At 53.3% G+C, this 18,408-nt stretch overlaps 1 protein-coding gene and 1 non-coding gene across 2 annotated transcripts in view; both read left to right on the plus strand.

The window, feature by feature from the left end:
• SHROOM2 (shroom family member 2) overlaps window positions 1-16,688 on the plus strand; it is a 165,960-nt gene extending 149,272 nt beyond the window's left edge. The window contains exons 7-10 of the mRNA XM_049644562.1: window positions 3,032-3,556; window positions 4,463-4,634; window positions 10,739-11,011; window positions 13,914-16,688. Of these exons, the coding sequence (XP_049500519.1) occupies window positions 3,032-3,556; window positions 4,463-4,634; window positions 10,739-11,011; window positions 13,914-14,180 (1,237 nt within the window). The 3' untranslated portion in view covers window positions 14,181-16,688. The remainder of the gene's footprint in view (window positions 1-3,031; window positions 3,557-4,462; window positions 4,635-10,738; window positions 11,012-13,913) is intronic.
• Window positions 8,190-8,274, plus strand: TRNAR-GCG (transfer RNA arginine (anticodon GCG)). Its single transcript has one exon. It is a non-coding gene; the product is annotated as a tRNA-Arg (tRNA).
• Window positions 16,689-18,408: the final 1,720 nt, after the last annotated feature.

Consider the following 18,408-nt stretch of genomic DNA (forward strand, 5'->3'; position numbering starts at 1 on the left):
TTCATGGGTTCGAGCCCCACGTCGGGCTCTGTGCTGACAGCTCAGAGCCCAGAGTCTGTTTCACATTCTGTGTCTCCCTCTATCTCTCTCTGCCCCTCCCCCACTCACGCTGTATCTCTCTCTCTGTCTCTGTCTCTCTCTCTCTCTCTCTCTCTCTCTCAAAAATAAATAAACATTAGGGCGCCTGGGTGGCTCAGTCGGTTAAGCATCCGACTTCGGCTCAGGTCACGATCTCACTGTCTGTGAGCTCGAGCCCCGCGTCGGGCTCTGTGCTGACTGCTCAGAGCCTGGAGCCTGTTTCAGATTCTGTGTCTCCCTCTCTCTCAGACCCTCCCCCGTTCATGCTCTGTCTCTCTCTGTCTCAAAAATAAATAAACGTTAAAAATAAAAAATAAAAAAAATAAATAAACATTAAAAAAAATTTTTTTGAAGAGTCAGATGTTTAACCAACTGAGCCACCCAGGCGCCCCTGTTCTTTTCTTTCCACCTTGAAAATAACTCAGCAGAGAGGACACCACTGATCGCATCCTGTATCTCCACAAGTGTGGCCTCGTAACCACAGCTTCATCTGGGGGCCACGTCTGTGCTCTGTGTCATGCAGACTGTGGGCACCACTGAGATAACCTGTCAGTGGGAGGCAGCGTTGTCCATTCTGAAGGGAAGAAGAAGCAATAACGTGGTCTGTGTGGCGGGCCAAGTGTGCGACACTGTTCCAGGCGAGCTGGCCTGGGCCCCTCAGGCCGCCCGCTTCTCGGGAGCTGGTCTGAGCTCCGCGGGCTCCTCGGAGAAACAGCCATGTGTTCCCACAGTGCTCGTGACCTGCGTCGGCTCAGGACGTAGGGAGTGGGTTTCATTTTTTTCTTGCCTGAAGCCAGTGTTGATTTTCTCATTCTGTCTTTTCCAGGAGCTTGAGAGGGATTTCAGTAAACAGGGACAGTGCCTATTGAAGATACTGGGGGGTGATGGGTACCCACATTATTTAGTGTTCCCACCCATCGTGTCTTTTGGGTCGGAAAAGGTTGCCTGTGCACCATGTCCCCTGCTGTATGAGTGCTCACAGAGGGCCCGAATCCGGGTCAGTGTCTATACCCAGACCCACATGTGTACACTTTGTTCTTAGGAAGCTCAGTGAGGCCCATGGTGGCCGTGCCACCTCCAAGAGCTGCTACCCAGAAATTCGCTCACAGTGCACTGAATTAGTCACCGTCCCCACGGTGTGCCCCGTCGGTCAATCCTGGTATGAGAGCATGCGATCCCAGTGACCTGCAGGCTGAACAAGAAGCCAGGGAGGGGTCCTGGCCCTGCTCTGTATCCACGGTCAGCTACCGATGGGTCAGCAGGGGAAGGGTCAGGGTCCCCCTCTGTCAGGGCTTCCTGAGCTGCCGGTCATTTAGGCTCAGCTCAGAGATACTGTTCTTGGGGCGCCTGAATGGTTCAGTCAGTTAAGCATCCAACTAAGCGTCTCACAGTGCGTGAGTTCAAGCCCCACGTCGGGCTCTGCATTGATGGCGTGGAGCCTGCTTGGATCGATCCTCTATCCCCTTCTCTCTGCCCTCCCCCACTCTCAAAAATGAATAAACGTTTAAAAATTTAAAAGAAAGGGGTGCCTCGGTGGGGCAGTCAGTTAAGCGTCCAACTTCAGCTTCGGGTCATGATCTCACGGTCCCTGAGTTCGAGCCCCACGTCGGGCTCTGTGCTGACAGCTCAGAACCTGGAGCCTGCTTCCGATTCTGTGTCTCCCTCTGTCTCTGCCCCTCCCCCACGTATGCTCTGTCTGTCTCTCTCAACGATAAATAAACATTAACAAAAATAATTTTAGAAATAAATAAAAATGTAAAAGAAATTGCCCTGCTCTCTGCTGACTTGGATCTCTTGAGCAGAGCTGCTCGCCTCATCTCCCTCCATGTCCGGCCTCTCCCTCCTTCCAGCTACCCCTTGACCATGAGTGTGCACGCGCTCCTGCCTGCTGGGGCGCCAGCCGGGGTGCAGGGCAGGCTCCCACCTTCACGCGCTGTTGAGCCTTCCCTGTGTGCCAGGCCCTGAGCCCCCAGCAGGAGTGCGGAGAGAGGAGAGGAAGCATTCCTAGCCTCTGAGGGATTTCAGAATGGGCATTCCTACCAAAACAAATGCTTCAACTCGTGTGCTAACACTAGGTAGCTGACTTTTTTACTTATTTGTTTTTCCAACGTTTGTTCATTTTTGAGAGAGAGGAAAGTGTGAGTGGGAAAGGGACAGAGAGAGGGGGAGACACAGAATCGGAAGCAGACTCTAGGCTCCAAGGTGTCAGCACAGAGCCCGACACGGGGCTCGAACCCACGAGCCGTGAGATCATAACCTGAGCCGAAATCGGACGCTCAGCCGGCTGAGCCACCCAGGTGCCCCTAGGTGGCTTACTTTTAAATCTTTAACGGTCGTCTGGGGATTTTTTGCTTAAACTTCAAACGATCCTCTGCTCCCCCATCTGCCCCTACCCCACTTGCACTTTCTTTTTCAAAAATAAACATTAAAAGAAAAAAAACATAGGCAATCTTTCTAGAAGTCTCCCGGCGGCCCCAGAACCACGCAGGCACCCGTGGGTATGTACTGGCCCTGCTTGGAGAGGCAGCGAGGGAAGGCTTTAATGATAACTGTGAAAGGAAGCCTGTTGCAGGTCCCCCGACAAAGGAGAATGTCACCGAGCAGGGCCTGTTAATGTTTGCACTATTATCCGCATGAAAACGCGTGTTAAACCACCCTCCTCTCAGTCAGCAAGCCCAGGGATACACCCCCGGCTCCCCTAGGGGTGTGGGTGATTTTGAAAATGGAAAAGGTGTCCAGACGCTCAGGGTCAGGAACGCAGGCCTCCTCGACCTCCATTCCCCGTCCTGGGTCTGTGATCACGGAGGCTCCTTCCAGCTCAGTGGCCAAAGGTCTTTGAGCCTGGGTTCCCCAGCCGGAAGAGCAGGTGAGGGACCAGCGGGTTTCTCTCCCGGGTAGGCGTCGACGGCAGGGCTCACTTTGCGTTTTCAGCACACGGCTCTTCTCTTTCCAGAATCGAGCGGGTGATTGACAATAATACCACTGTGAAGATGGTGCCCATCAAGATTGTGCACTCGGAGAGCCGGCCTGAGAAGGAGAGCCGCCAGGGCCTGGCCCGTGCCACCGAGCTGCCCACACTGCCCAGCAGGCTGGAGAAAGACCACATCAAGACCCTCAGCACCTCGGAGCAGTTCTACTCCCGCTTCTGCGTGTACAGCCGCCAGGGCGCCGAGCCCCCGCCCCAGCCCCCCGAAGCCCCCGCGCCCACTGCCAAGGACAGCGGGGCCTCTCCGTCCGGGCTCAGCTACGTGAAGACCAAGGAGAGGACAGCCGAAGACCTGAAGTCAGAAGAGCTGGCCCGGGAGATCGTGGGCAAGGAGAAGTCTCTGGCCGACATCCTGGACCCCAGCGTGAAGATCAGAACCACCATGGACCTGATGGAGGGGATCTTCCCCAAAGACGAGCACCTGCTGGAAGAAGCCCAGCAGCGGAGGAAGCTGCTCCCCAAAGTCCCCTCTCCTGGGACCACGGACGAGAAGTGAGTAAGCACCGCCTTCAGGGGCGCGGTGTGGCCGCTTGGTGCTCTGCTCCCTCTTAGCATCTGGTTCGCTCCAGGGGGCAAGTGCCTTCTCCGTGTGTCTGTTTTCATGATTGCTTCTGGGGGGCAGGTTTCCGAAAGTACTGCCCAGTGCTTACTTAGCACGTTTTGGCGGTCCGGGGACCCTCCCAAAAGAAGCGCTAAGGCCCGTGGCTGGGGATGACGACTCTGAGGCCTGGCAAAGATGTGAGGATAGCGCAGCTCCTGCGATGCCCGCAGGCGCCTCTCAGAAGACAGCGCTTCTCAGCTGGGCCGTCGTCTCCCTCCAGGGGACACTTGGCAATGTCCGGGTACGTTTTTAGTTGTCGCCCCCGCGAGGTGCTCCCGGCATCCTGTGGGTGGAGACAGGGAGGCTGCCCAACACCCTGCGGTGGACAGGACACCCCCACAGCCCCAGGTGTCAGTCACGAAGGCTCCTGAATGTCCTAGTTACTAAGGAGGCTTTCTGTTCCCGCTTGTGGAACGGAGCGAACGGATGCATTTCCACGGTTTGGGGGAACGTGCTTTGTGACCTGTCTCATTCCGTGGGCCACCTGCACAGGCGTGTGCTCACATCTGTCCTGTTTATATCCATTGTGTCCGTACACGTCGTTAACTGACAGTAGGTGGGAGTGCCCGTGAGATGCCCGAGAGAGGGGCAGAGGGGGTGAGTCGGATCAAAGCAAGAGGGAGCAGACACGGCTGCAGCCAAGGGCTGCCCCTCCGCCCCCCTTTGGCGGTCCCATCCCCCGGCTGTTGTCTTTTGGTTAGCGGCCCCATTGGCTCGTCGGGACCGAGGCCGTGAGCTGGAAGGGGGCACGTGCGCGTAGGGTCACAGCCAGTTGCGGTTCTGACCTTTTTACGTAGGAGAGAGGAGCCGAGCGTGCCGGCGGCCATGTCCCTGGCCACCAGTTCCACGTACTACAGCACTTCGGTCCCCAAGGCGGAGCTGCTGATCAAGATGAAGGATCTGCAGGAGCAGCAGGAGCCCGAGGAGGATTCGGGGAGCGACTTGGACCACGACCTGTCGGTGAAGAAGGTAGGAAAGGCCGTTGCCAATGAAACCGTGCTCGTTGGCAGAGAAGGGGCCGCACGTCACGGTCCAAGTAATCTGTGCCTTCCACCCTAGTTAAAATGCTGCGGACTTCATGCTGTGACCTTCGGCAAGTTACCTGTTCTCTTTGAATATCAGGTTCTAATACCTGCAGCCAGGAGATCACAGTCCCCACATGGTGCTTGTAAAGTGCTTTGTCCACCAAGCAGCGTCATTTCTTGTCTCCTAGAACTCCCAGGCGCTTAGGGGTACAGCAGGAGACCAAACAGAACACAGCCCTTCCTTTCCAGAGGGGAGCCTCTGTTCAGCCCACATGAAAACAAATACACAGTAGGGGGTCGGCACACTGCAGCCTGTGGGCCAAACCTGGTTTTGTGAGCAAAGTTGTATTGACGCACAGGCACATTTATTCATTTAGAGACGCTCTCTGGTGGCTTTCCTTCCACAGAAGCAGGGTTGAGTAGTTGCAGCTGACCACGCCACCTGGAACGTCGAGGATCTTTACTGTCTACCCCTTTATGGAAAGAGTTTGCCAACGTTTAATGTGGTACATTGGATGGTGAGAGAATTAAAACAGAGTGAAAGAATCGAGTGAAACAAAGGAAGGTGATTCTAGAGAGGGCTCCGGCCAGGGGATGATTGAACAGCAGCAACCTAGAGTGGTGTGAAGGGTGAGCCGTATGGATATCTGGGTGCACTGGGGGAAGGGGACCAGCCGCTGCGAAGGTCCTGAGGTGGTAGGCTCGTGACACATTGGAGAAGCAGCAGTGGCTTTAGCTGGAGCTATGTGGACCAGGAGGGTAGGACTGGAGATAAAGTCAGAAATGAGGTCAGGGACTACATAGTGAGTGGCCATGGAGTCATGGTAGGGACAGCATTACTGCTGTCAGTGTCAATGGCATTACTGCTCTGTTAGCTTTAAATCTCCATGATCTGTCAGCACGCCAGACCTGTGGCATCTAGGTGATTACCTAGTTTTTTAGGAAGGCCTTAGCATTAAACAGATGACGGGATTGCCAAAGAAAGTCCGTTTCGGAGGCTAGCACGTACTCTTTATTCCAGGGCCTTGAGCCCGTCAAATACTACCAGGGAAAGAAAAGGAGGGAAGCAGCCTTTTGTGAGCATTTGCCATATGCTTAGTACTTTGGAAAACTGCTTTCATAAAACAAACACTTTTTTTTTTTTCTTTAACAGAAATCTTACCAAAAGATTATGCGTGTATAGTTGGTGGTTTAAAAACACCACTGGCTGATTTCAGATATAATAGAAGAAATATTGTGACCCATGCATGAGAGAAATTTACTTTCAGTTTGGGGAATATTTGCTTTTTTGTTCAAGGGAATTAAAGGGAATAAAAGATAAGAATTTTAGTCCTGGGCTTGTATCTGGCTTCCAATCACATATCCAATTTCTTTCTTTTTTCTTTCTTCTTTTTTAATGTTTATTTTTGAGAGAGAGAGACAGACAGACATACCAAACGTGAGCCGGGGGGGTGGGGAGAGAGAGAGGGACACGCAGAATGTGAAGCAGGCTCCAGGTTCTGAGCTGTCAGCACAGAGCCTGACGTGGGGCTCGAACCCGCGAACCGCAAGATCATGACCTGAGCCGAACAAAGGCAGACTCTTTTTACGACATGGCCTTGTTTCTCGTGCTGTGATGAGTTTGGGGTGGGGCACGCCCTGGTACTGCCCAGCCTTCATCTGGGTGGCTCTTTTCTCTTTCTGCTTTTGGGAGGCTCAAGTTGCTGGGCAACTGCCTCACCTTAGATGACTGCTTTGGGATTGAGATGAATCCCTGTGAACTTGGCTCCTGACAGCCTACTCCCCGCACCCCCCCAACCTATTCCGCATGACTATATTCTTGGGTTTTTTTAATGTTTATTTATTTTGGGGGCCGGAGGAGCAGCAAGAGAGGGGGCCAGAGGATCCGAAACAGGCTCTGAGCTGTCAGCAGAGAGCCTGATGCGGGGCTCGAACTCACAAACTATGAGATCATGACCTGAGCTGAAGCCAGACTCTCAACCGACTGAGCCACCCAGGCACCCTCGCATGATTAAATTCTTAACCCAACTGACATATCTTATTCCAGATGCAAATGTTGAGTAATTTCACAGTAAATGGCAAATGCTATAAATCACAGTTCTCTGTGGTGTTAGTGACTCAGTAATCCTGCTTTTCGGCTTGATTTGACAAAGGCAGCTGGCACCCTGTCTTTTCAGCCTTCTTCCCATAACCCACAAATACACTGTGTCGTGTGGTTGTACAAAGTGTTCACGGTGGGGAGAAGGAGGTCCGTGCCGTGTGGATGTACCTGATGGGCCGTAACGGTAGAGCGGCTTGACCCCGAATCGCATGTGGACCCACGTGCCCAGAGGGACCTTGGCTGTCATGGTCCCAGCATCGCTGCATGCTCACAGAGCCCGAGTGCCAAATCGGGTGACCCTGTGTTTTAGGAGAAGGCTGAGGACACAGGGATGCAGAGAGGGAATTGTGGTGGCTGGTTGGAAGCATTACCCCAGGAAGGCGAAATCCATTTTTACACCCAAGGCGGCTCAGGCACACTCTGCCCAGAAAGAGGCCCAACTGAGATATGGGATTCTTCAGCAGAAGCAGACACTCCATGGTCAACATCTGGAATCTGAGGGTTGTGGTTCTTCCCTGGAACTTAGACGTGGGCACGAGGCCCAGAGAGAAAAGACCTCATTCCCCGCCCAGAGGGGGACAAAAGTAGGTGTGCGGGGGGCACCGGAAACAGAGGTAAGGGGCAGGAGTGCACCTGCTGTGAGACCCAGGGTGGGTGGGGGGGGTGGCTGGCCTCTGCCACCACTTGCTCTCCCCCCAGGCCCTCTTGAATGCCATGTGCTGCAGAACACAAGCGGATGGGCTCATGCGAGGCTCATCTGACGTGGCGGGTGAGGCCTGCTGCACCCCGGCTGGTGCTGATAACCAGTGATCCGTATGCTTCCTGGGCCAGGCCTTGTCCCAAGATCCCTGAAAGTCAGTGTCTGGCCCTTTATGGAAGAAGGGGAGGGTATTTCTAATAAAACTTTACGCACGACATATAAAGGAATCAGAGGAATTTGAGCTCCTTCCAAAACTTCAAGTTTGGGCTCCTTCCCAGCTTCAAGTTCGCTCAGCTGTTATTGCAGGTTTTGAAGGCGTGTATCATGCATTGGTGTGAAATCTTTATCACGATAATTGCTAAAGAAGAATGAAACAGGAAAGTTACCAGAAGCCCTGGCTAGGGGTCCTCACACATCCACAATCCTCTGAATTGCTTGAGGTGTTCACTCGGGTTACGGGTTGCCTGCAGGTGACAATTTGGAAGGTTCTCCATCCCTACAATCCATTTTGTGCTCTTCCCTCAAGTTATGAGTATCTGAAAAAGGCCATCTTAGCCGTGGGACTCGAAGTTGACTTAAACCGTCTCCCCAGATAGGTAGGTAACCAGACGCACCGAGACACAAGCATCAGCCCACATTCTGAGAGAAAATATCAGAACTGTAGACACATACAGCTTTACATTAGTGAGGGAAGGGGCGCCTGGGTGGCTCAGTCGGTTGAGCGTCTGACTGCGGCTCAGGTCGTGATCTCACAGTTCGTGGGTTCAAGCCCCGCATCGGGCTCTGTGCTGACAGCATGGAGCCTGGAGCCTGCTTCGGAATCTGTGTCTCTCTCTGTATCTGCCCCTCCTCTGCTCTCCCTCTCTCTCTCTCAAAATAATAAGTAAAATAAATAAATTAGTGAGGGAAGACTAACTAGAACCTGACCCGAAAAAGCCCAAAGCAGTTTATAAATTCCATGTTGGGTGTTTTAGGAGAAAACCCATGCCGATTAATCTGCAGTGAGGACAAGGACAGCTCTCTTCTGAAACTGCCTGCTATCTTAATCTGCAGGATACCCAGACATTGCGATAAGCCCTAGGCAGATTGGACCACGAGCAGGCAGTGCCCATGCCTTTCCAGTCCGTGGACTTACCGTCATACTTACTTGTGCACGCGCATCAACGCCAGATGGGGATTCTCGTCAGCGTCTCCTCCGCAGACAAAGCGGACACGTCATCGGCTCCTGCAAAGCGTGCGATAGCTTGCTCGTGGTTCAGCTTGTCTTTCGTGCCGCCGTGTGACTTTGCCCACCTAAACTGTCATCGGGACAGGCGTTTTTTGTTTTTGAATTTTTGTTAACGTTTACTTATTTTTTAGAGAGAGAGTGAGGCAGAGCACGAGCGGGGAAGGGGCAAAGAGAGAGGGAGACACAGAGTCTGAAGCAGGCTGCAGGCTCTGAGCTGTCGTCTCGAGCCCACAAACAGTGAGATCACGACCAGAGCTGACGTCGGCCACTTAACCGACTGAGCCACCCCGGCGGCCCCATGACAGGCGGGTTTTACCCCACTGTTGTCTGTTAAGCCGGGGCACCTTCTCAGCCTGCACGCAGGACTGCTGATACCTGCCAAGTACGGGTACCTACCGGAAGCCGCCAGGCTGGTGATTGTCACGCAGGCACGCGTTCAGCTTTCGTGTCAGTCCTGGAGGTGCGGGCTCCTTTTCCCCTGTGCAGCCAAGATCACGGTCCTGGAGAGCTTGATGAGACGTCGCTCCCTCCGGGCGGGTGACTTCTCTCCGCTCGGCTCTGCCGGCTTCCTGTGGCGTTGGAGTCTGTAAAGGGCCCAGGACACGCGGTGACGGTGTGGGGGGACTTCATAGGTCCGCTTTCTATACGTGGCGTCCCTTGTTGCAGCAGGCTGAGCTGAACATCCTAACTGGACGTGAGCGTTCACATTCTGCAGTCTTCGTTTGGGTTTGTGCACCTCGGCGCTGTGGCGTGCGGGGGTTCACGTGGGCCGTGTGTGGTTCAGCACGTGGGGGTGAACGCCCTGGCGCTTCTGCTGTGGGTGGGCCTGACGGCACACAGACATCCGTGCTTGGAAGACAGTGGTTTTGGCAGCCTGGGCTCACCTGCTGCGTTCCTTCAGAGCCATCCCTGTACGTTTCCCCAGATCTGCCAGAGGGGGCAGAGCATCTTTGCCACTCAAATCCTGCCACTTCAGCAGGAAGGCCAGTTTACATGTTTTGTTTTTTATTTTTGCCCCTTTAAAAGACAATCACTTAAAGGGCCTGTGGAAAAGGGGGGTGGGGAACTCACGTTTAATGGTCAGAGTGTCAGTTGGGTAACATGAGGAAGTTCTGGAGATGGGCGGTGGTCACGGTTGCCCACGACGTGAATGTACTTAATGCCACAGAGTGGTACGCTTAAAAACGCATAAAATGATAACTTTTGAGACTATATCTTGCCATATTTAGTTTATTTTATTTTATCTAAAATATTTTTTTAATGCTTTTGTTTTTGAGAGAGAGGGGGACAAAGCATGAGTGGGGGAGGGACAGAGAGGGGGGGGGGGCACAGAATCCAGAGCAGGCTCCAGGCTCTCAACTGTCAGCAGAGCCCAACTCGGGGCTCGAACCCACAAACCGTGATCATTACCTGAGCCAAAGTCGGACTCTTAACCGACTGACCCACCCAGACGCCCCTTTCTTGCCATATTTTTTAAAAGTTAGTAATACATGTGCATTTCGGTCACATTCAAGTCAGGTTGCTCTCAAAAGACTTTTAATTTTACTGACATCCCTTTATTTGTTTTAACTTTGAGTTGCTAGTTGTGTGTGGAGCATATGTTTAAATCACGCCATTCAGTAGCAGGCGTGAGACTCCATAACTTGTGCACGTGTCAGTTCTTGCACTGGAAGATTGCAGACTATGAAGCACAGAATCTCACGTGGGCCCCGAGAATCCCGGCCAAGGTGAAGGTGAAATGAGGTTTATCTCGAGGGGCCACGTCCTACCTATCGCTGTGTGATAGGACACTAACAGGAGGAGAATAGGTTAGTTTCGTGTCTAAATGTCACGCCAGGGACTTCACCGGGAGTTGTTCTCCCTCCCCGGGTCTTAGAAAGCCTCTCTTGGAAAGTTGATGCAAAATCAACTCTTCCCCACGCAGGTCACTTACGTGAGACCACAGGGCCCGGGCAGCCGCTGTAGGTGCCAGGTCGGGTCACCCTAACGAGTGTTTGCATGCCCCCCTGTGCCCTACAGCAGGAGCTCATCGAGAGCATCAGTCGCAAGCTGCAAGTGCTTCGGGAAGCCCGGGAGAGCCTGCTGGAGGACATCCGTGCCAACAGCGCACTGGGGGACGAGGTGGACGCCATCGCCAGAGACGTGTGCAAACCCAACGAGTTTGACAAGTTCCGGATGTTCATTGGGGACCTGGACAAAGTGGTGAACCTTCTGCTGTCGCTGTCGGGCCGTCTGGCGAGGGTAGAAAACGCCCTCAATAATTTGGATGACACTACTTCTCCTGGTGATCGGGTAGATACAACGTGTCTGACCTGGACTCGGCGGGGGGCGGGGCGGGAGGTGGTTGCGGGAAGGTTCCGCGTGGGGCGTCATGAGTTGGTGCCCTGAAGCCTCACGCGGTCCCTGCGGCGGCCTGTGCACCTCCCAGCGCAGGACGCCTTCGGGTGTCCAGGGCTCTCCCTCACTTTGCTGGTAACTGAGGGAGACAGGTGCTGGGGGGTGTGGTGGGCAGGGCCTGACAGGCGTGGTCATGGGACTGCAGGGCTGCTGTGATGTTCAGGAAGAACTGTGGGCTCCTTTTCACATCTTCTCACCTGTTCCCACGGATCATTACTGATAAGCGTGTCTTCCTAGGAAATAGTCTCTTTCACCTTTCTTGACCATGCGTGTAAGTGGGTCTCACTGAGAATGGAATGTGATGTTGTCGCTGCTTTTAACAGGAGTGCACGCGGCAGTCTGGAAGCAGTCGAGGACTGGTCTGCCTCTTCCCCCTCTCTTGAGGTGTGCAGCCTGGAACGTGTCTCTTAGGGGGTTTGCAGAATGCAGGAAGTGATAGCCCCCTTGTTGGCTTCACTTCCTGGGTCGAGTATCAGTAGAACATGGGGTTTGCTTCTCTGTGTAGGCCCTCAAATGATCATCTTTATTACTAATAAGGCTCCTTCTCTGAAAGGGGAGCAGAAGAGTTAGCCCTCTCCCTTACCCTAGGTGAGAGCGCTTTCAGGCGACCTAAATGTTCTCGAGCGCAGCTCGCAGACGTTGTCGTTCTGTGCTTAGCCAAGTCGTTGATGACTACCGTTTGAACATACTGGATAAGCATTGACAAAACAGCCGGGACCCTTGGGTGATGTTCAGATTCCACTTTCTGATTTCCTCGTCTTTGCCACGTGTACCTGAGGAGAGGAAGATAACGCGAGGGGTGCCCGGGTGTCTCCGCCCGTTGAGTGTCCGACTGGCTCAGGTCATGATCTGTGGTTCGAGCGTTGGAGCCCCGTATTGAGCTCTCTGCTGTCAGCACGGAGCCTGCTTGGGAGTCTCTCTCTCTCTCTCTGCTTCTGCCCCACTCATGTGTGCTCTGTCTCTCTCAAAAATAAAAATATTCTTTAAAAAAAACTTGAACGAGAAAGAGATTCGTTTATACATAATTGGAATGTTCTCGAGTATTGATTTAAGTGAACAACTAGTGTGGTCTTTGCAACTCAGCTCCTCTATAATCTATCTTTCCCTCCGCGTGGGTGGAACGGACAGATACTTTATTTAGAATTTGGGGATGATGAAGGAATGCCAACGCCAAGGACCACGCACGTGGTCCTCCTGAGTACCAGGCTCTGGAGCCCTCAGCACGTCCCGGGGGCTCCCTGTGAATGGAGTGTTGCATTCCCCCAGCCAGGGGCAGTGAGGAGGCCCCGTCTCCAGCAGGGTTGGCGTTGGAGGAAAATCTGCCGTCAGGCAGCGGAAGTTTGGAGACGCTAAGGTTTTCAGAGACAACATAGTAACTAGTTAAAAGACACCGCAGGACGTTTTCTGAGGCTCCCTCCATCTTTCCAGACAGAAAATGTCCCCATCAGGTCCTCTCCCAGCCTCTGCAGCCTCCTGTCCCTAGTCAGCCTGACTGGTTTTAAGTTTTTATGTATTTATTTTGAGAGAGAGTTCCTGCACACACCAGCGTGGGAGGGGCAGAGAGAGAGGGAGAGAGAGAATCCCAAGGCTCTTTCCCCTGATGCGGGGCTCGGACTCACAACCCACAAGATCGTGACCTGAGCCAACATTCAAGAGTCGGACACTTACCTGACAAAGCCTTGCAGGCGCCCCAGCCGGACCGATGTTAATAATCCAAAGCGCACTTCTAGGGTCTGTTAGCACCTTTCCCTTTGGGTTTAACGGATTTGCTTTGCCTCCTCTTTGCGTGAGAATTCCCTGTGCACGTGACCTGAAGAGGGCGGTGTTGCACGGCAGTGGGCAGGGGACCTGACGCCCACCAAGACAGTTTCTGCTTAGTGACCCGCCCACCAAGACAGTTTCTGCTTAGTGACGGTGGCCGCTCACGTTCATCGCGCGCTCTCTGTGTGCGGGCGTTTTACAGAGAGCCGCCACATGCTGGACTCTCACGGTGGCTGTTGGTAACTGTGCGTGGCCACGTTGCAAAGTGGCGGAATGAGAGCGGCTGTCCTGCTGCCCAAGTAAAAATCACACGGAGGAAATGAAGCCCCGGCCTCCCCCAGCCGACGGTGGGAGACTGAATGCACTCATCTCTTCCTTTCTTAGTTTTTGTTAAACTTAGAGAAGGCAGGGACCGTTAGGTGTGTATTTTGCGGAGAGACGGTGCGGCTGTGAGTGCCACATTTTGGGAACGAGGTCGTCCGTGTCCCCCAGAGCGGGCCCCGTGCGGGGAGCCGGGGAATCTCCCCCGTCACCCTGCGTCTGTCCTGCCTGTCCTTGCTCCCTCACGCGTGCCCTGCAAGCTCGCCCAGGGGCTCTTCTCCTGCGGAAGGGTGTACACACCCCGCTCCACGAGTTCTTCGGAATCCGCGCCTTTTGCTGCCTTTGCCGCGGTGTTGTCACGGGCAGGCCTCTGACGCGCATGGGATCCCTAAGTCCTTTACACCTTTCGAGCCTCTCAGAATTCTGTCCTTATCTGTCCAGGGACAGCTCTTCTCGTCAAGGCTGTTCCTGTGAGCCGTTCCAGGCCAGTGGGAAGAAATGGGAGGTGGGATGAGCCTGTGAGCTCTCGAGGAAGGGCTGGGGCTAGCCGCACCCGAGTATCTCCGTGCAGAGGCCGTCAGACCTCTGTTCCCTAACCTGGCGTCAGGTTGTCCCCTGAAGCAGCCCGCAGCGTGGCCGGCATCTTGCGGCGGCCGCCCGGAGCCCCTGCTCTCGCCCTGGTCCTCAACGGGCTTGTCTCTCTCTCTCTCCCCAGCAATCGCTGCTCGAGAAGCAGCGGGTCCTCATCCAGCAGCACGAGGACGCCAAGGAACTGAAGGAGAACCTGGACCGCCGGGAGCGGATCGTGTTCGACATCCTGGCCAGCTACCTCAGCGAGGAGAGCCTGGCCGACTGCGAGCACTTCGTGAAGATGAAGTCCGCCCTCATCATCGAGCAGCGCGAGCTGGAAGACAAGATACACCTGGGCGAAGAGCAGCTCAAGTGTCTGTTCGACAGCCTGCAGCCCGAAAGAGGCAAATAGGAGGGCCCTCCCTGGCGGAGGCCGGAAAGTGCCCCTCTGAGCTCGGTTCCGGAGGATGCACGCGGAGACCCCAGCCGGTATTTATGTCCTGCAGCCCGAGTCGTCCCCTAGCGGGATGGCTGCTTTAGAGAAGCAATAACTTCCGTGTGTGTTTGCGATGGTCTATTTAATGTGTTTTAGCTTCCCCGTTGAACGCTGAGCAGAACATCTCACCATTAGCCATTTTGCTTTGCCAGTTACCACACGTGGCCCAGCCTCCGGAGGGTGGCGGGTTCCCGCAGTATAGACTGTGTAGTGCATGCAAGTGGTCCTTCTCACTGGTAGGGGTGCCCTTCCTCCCGTCTTCACATCCTGAACCAACTGCCCGGGAAGCAGCCTGAGTGAGTCTCGAAGGCGCATGAGCGGGGAACCCCTGGCTCCCGTCTTACCCTGCGATTCCTTACCCTGGGAAGCGTGGGCTGCCCCGTCGTACCCCATTCGTCCGATGGTGTGGACCCTTCCTCGTCCTTCATTCAGTCTCCCAGCAAAACCACGATGATATGATGAGAAGTTACTAACCTTTTGGAAAGGGGAATGGTTTCCCAGTGGTTAAAAACCCACTGTGAAATGAACACCTTATGTGTTGGCTTCACGCATCCTGAAATCGCCACAGAAAGAATCGTGTGCGTGCTTTAAAACACGTGCACAGCACAAGGAGCTTCAGTCCTGGCGTCACGGTTCAAGTGATCTTTTCCTGCAAAGTGAAAGTCCTCGGTCAATAGTGTGTCCAGTAGGAGTCATGTGCTCGCTAGATACTTGTTTCATGAGACCAACAGCATATTTCTGAAATTACCTTCTGCCTGTAACACTTATTTTGTGTGCGTATGGTTGTTAGTGACAATTGCCTACGTTTCTGTTTTTGCCTCTTTAAATCTATTGCCATGCCGTAAGGGTTACTTTCCATTTACTTGTAAGAACCTTTCCTCTCTGCGCTTTCAGAGGCCCCATGGAGTATTACAACTCCCAAACCCGATCTTTTTCTGCCACAGTTTATAGATTCTGTCCCCTGTTTATCAGCTGAAATCGCAAGTTTCTCAAGAGAGTCTGCTCACTAAGAAAACACTGTCATGCTGTCAGTTTCCAGTGGACAAGTCACAGACTGGGAGGAAAGATGTGCTAATCATGTCTATGACAAAGGATCTAGAACGTGTGAAGAACTTTCGGAAGCAAGAGAACAAACAGCTGGTTAGTACATGGGCAAGAAACATAACTGGGTGCTTCAGCACAGAGGCCGTGTGCACGGGCAATAAAATAAGCACGTGGAAAGACATTCAACCGCCATCGGCTTGGTTATAACTTCCGTTTAATCTACGCCGATGTAGAGCTTCTTCACAGATGCTCATCCGATTAAACGCGTGGTAAATGGCAGGACAGCCCCTTGGACGACGTCATGTTGAAGTGATGATCGGACATTTGTTTGATCGAGGGATCATTTGGATCCTCGTTTCCCCTATTCCCATGAAAGTTTTCCGACAGATGGGGACACGTCCCTTTGTCTGCGGCGACGGTTGCCTTCCCAGAACACACGTGCACACAAATGTCTTAACAGACCGCTGTCTGTACTTGATGAGCCAGAGGGGGGGGAGCTGGACCCCTGAGCCACAGCACTGACGTCTCTGCACCCCACGGGGGTCCCAAAGTGGCAAGCTTCAGTAACGCACGCAATAAACCCTCTTTTTGGCAATCCACTCATGCCAGAAAGCTCTATGCCTTTTCAGAAGTTTCCAGTCCTATTGATTAAGCGATTTCTGACTTGAAAAAAAATCCCCATCCTGCCAATGACGTGTCCTCCTTTCCTCCTGCTGTAGTCCCTTCCTGTGAAAACTGGTCACTTCAGAGAAGGTGAAGTTGGCTGTCCACGGACCTCTGTCATTCTCCTCAGGGGGACAAACACAGTAATTTCAGCGTGTTTTGCTTTTAATTTAGACAAAGCGTTTATCTGTGATCTTTCCCCTCGAATACAGTATTGTGAATCATTCTGATGATATATATGTAAAATGTGAGTAACAGGAGGTGTGTGTCTCTATCCAGCCTTTTAGGTCTTTTGAGGACCTTCTCTCACACACAGCAATATACAGTGCTCTGTCCCCCTTGCCGCGAAGCACATGGGGTCACTGTCCTGTACCTTCCCCTGTTTGCCTCTTCAGCGTCTAGTCAGCAGGGACCCAAAGATTCCAGTGAGTCGATGTACATATCTTTGTACATAGCTATGTTATTGCATACAACAACAATCTGGTGCTAATGTTTTGCCCTTGGCATTCTTAGGTGGCGGCTGATTCCTCCCCCTCTGTCGTAGCACAGCTGTGGAATGCTCTGTATGGCGAGATTTCAGTCAGGGGTATGGCCTGTGGCTTTTATCCTGCAGTCCAGTGTGGAAAATGTGTACGTACTTCATGCTCGACCCTTACCACTTAGCTCTCATCGTATCGTCCTGCTTGACTTTTAACAGAATAAATGTGTCTTTGAGTGAATGGAGCAAGTCTTTGACTTACCTATATTCTATCTTTTTTTTTTTTTTTTTAATCCAACTGTCCTCACCATAGGTCAAATTCTTAAGCCACTGATAAATTGTGGGATGGATTCTCTATATGTGTGTAACTTTAGGCCAGCCTAGCTAAGGCTGATCGGTTTGCAGGCAGGCAAAAGTCAGGGGACACAGGTTGTATCAGTCAGCCGTGGCCGTAGTGATGCTGCGTAACAAGCAACTGTGGGATCTCAGTGTGCAGTACGGTATCTCTTGAGCTCACGCACGCGGCGATCATGGTACTCTGCTCCGTGTGTCTCTCGTCTTTCTCCTGGAACCGGCAGCCTGGCCTGGGGAAGTCTGTGGCGGATGCACGAGAGAACCGACCCGGGCACAAAGGTGTTTTTCCACATACCTGATTATATCACACCGCTAACCTTCCGTTGCCAAAGCAAGCCCCACAGCCGAACTCAGAGAGGTGGTGGGATGTGCCCCACCTCTTCGGTGGGAGGAGCCGTGTCATCACGTGGACACCAGGTGTGAAGAATTCGGGCCACTGATGAGCTGCATCTCCCACGCCGGCGTCTGCTCTGATGGGGTAGCGCTCAAGCGTCCTGGACCCAGAAGCCACGTCCCCAGGGCGAGGCCACCTCTGCCTGCCGCTCCCTAGTCGTATGGCCGTGACCAAGGTACTCGGGCTCTCCGAGTTTCGTCCTGTGTCACTGGAGAAGGCCCGGGGAGCTCAAGCAAGCACATGTTGTTCATGTGCTTAGAGGCCACACTAGGCCTGGAAAAAAGTGCTGCGGAGGCGTCTACTCTTGTGGGTGCATCATTCTCTCTGGTCTTGGAGGGACAGGCCTTCCCTGAACGATCTGCCAGAGCTGCACAGGAGACGGGGATTTCTGTTGCATGGGAGGATGAGAAAGGGTTCTGGTCTGCAGCAGGTTTGCGAGGCGTCAAGGCTGGATGGGAGCGGGGAGAGTCTCTTTAATAAAAATTATTCAACGGGCGCCTGGGTGGCTCGGTCGGTTAAGCGTCCGACTTTGGCTCAGGTCACCATCTTGCAGTTCATGAGTTTGAGGCCCGCGTGGGGCACCGCGCTGACATCTCAGAGCCTGCTTCAGACCCTCTGTCTACCCCCCCTCCCCGCTCTGCCTATCCCCTGCTCTATCGCAAAAATAAACATTAAAGAAACAAATTTCATAAGTAAAAATTATTCAAAATTAGAGTGGATATTTACTGAGAATGAAAAACTCACAAGTCAGATTTTTTTTTCAGTGGATGAATACCACACATTTTGTTTTTATTTCTGGCTTCTGCCAGGTGACTTCAGCGTGTCTCCTTTGAGTTCTGGAATGGTCAAGAGATTACTAACTGGGGGCAGTTCAAATGCAGTCCGAGAGTGCTGCTGTGGTGCTAGGCTGGGCCGTTCTGCGATCTGTGTGCCATGTTCCATGACCCGCTGATGACAGCGTGCAGGGTTGCGTCCCTGAGAACTTGTGTGCTCGGGCTGGTGAACCACATTGGTGACGGCTTGGTCTTTGGTGCGGGCCCATCAGACTTGTACGGGATGAGCTGTGTCGGGTACCCTGAGACAGCCTGGGATATGGGGACACCAGACACTCGCTCCATTTTCAGACCTGTCTGCCGGGACTGCTGCAGGTCTGTACCTACAAGCACAGACATTCTGAGAGCCTGGGTTGTGCACTTCCCGTTAAGAGAAGA

Source organism: Panthera uncia, chromosome X (assembly GCF_023721935.1).
Source record: "Panthera uncia isolate 11264 chromosome X, Puncia_PCG_1.0, whole genome shotgun sequence".
In the NCBI taxonomy this organism is placed as follows: Eukaryota; Metazoa; Chordata; class Mammalia; order Carnivora; family Felidae; genus Panthera; species Panthera uncia.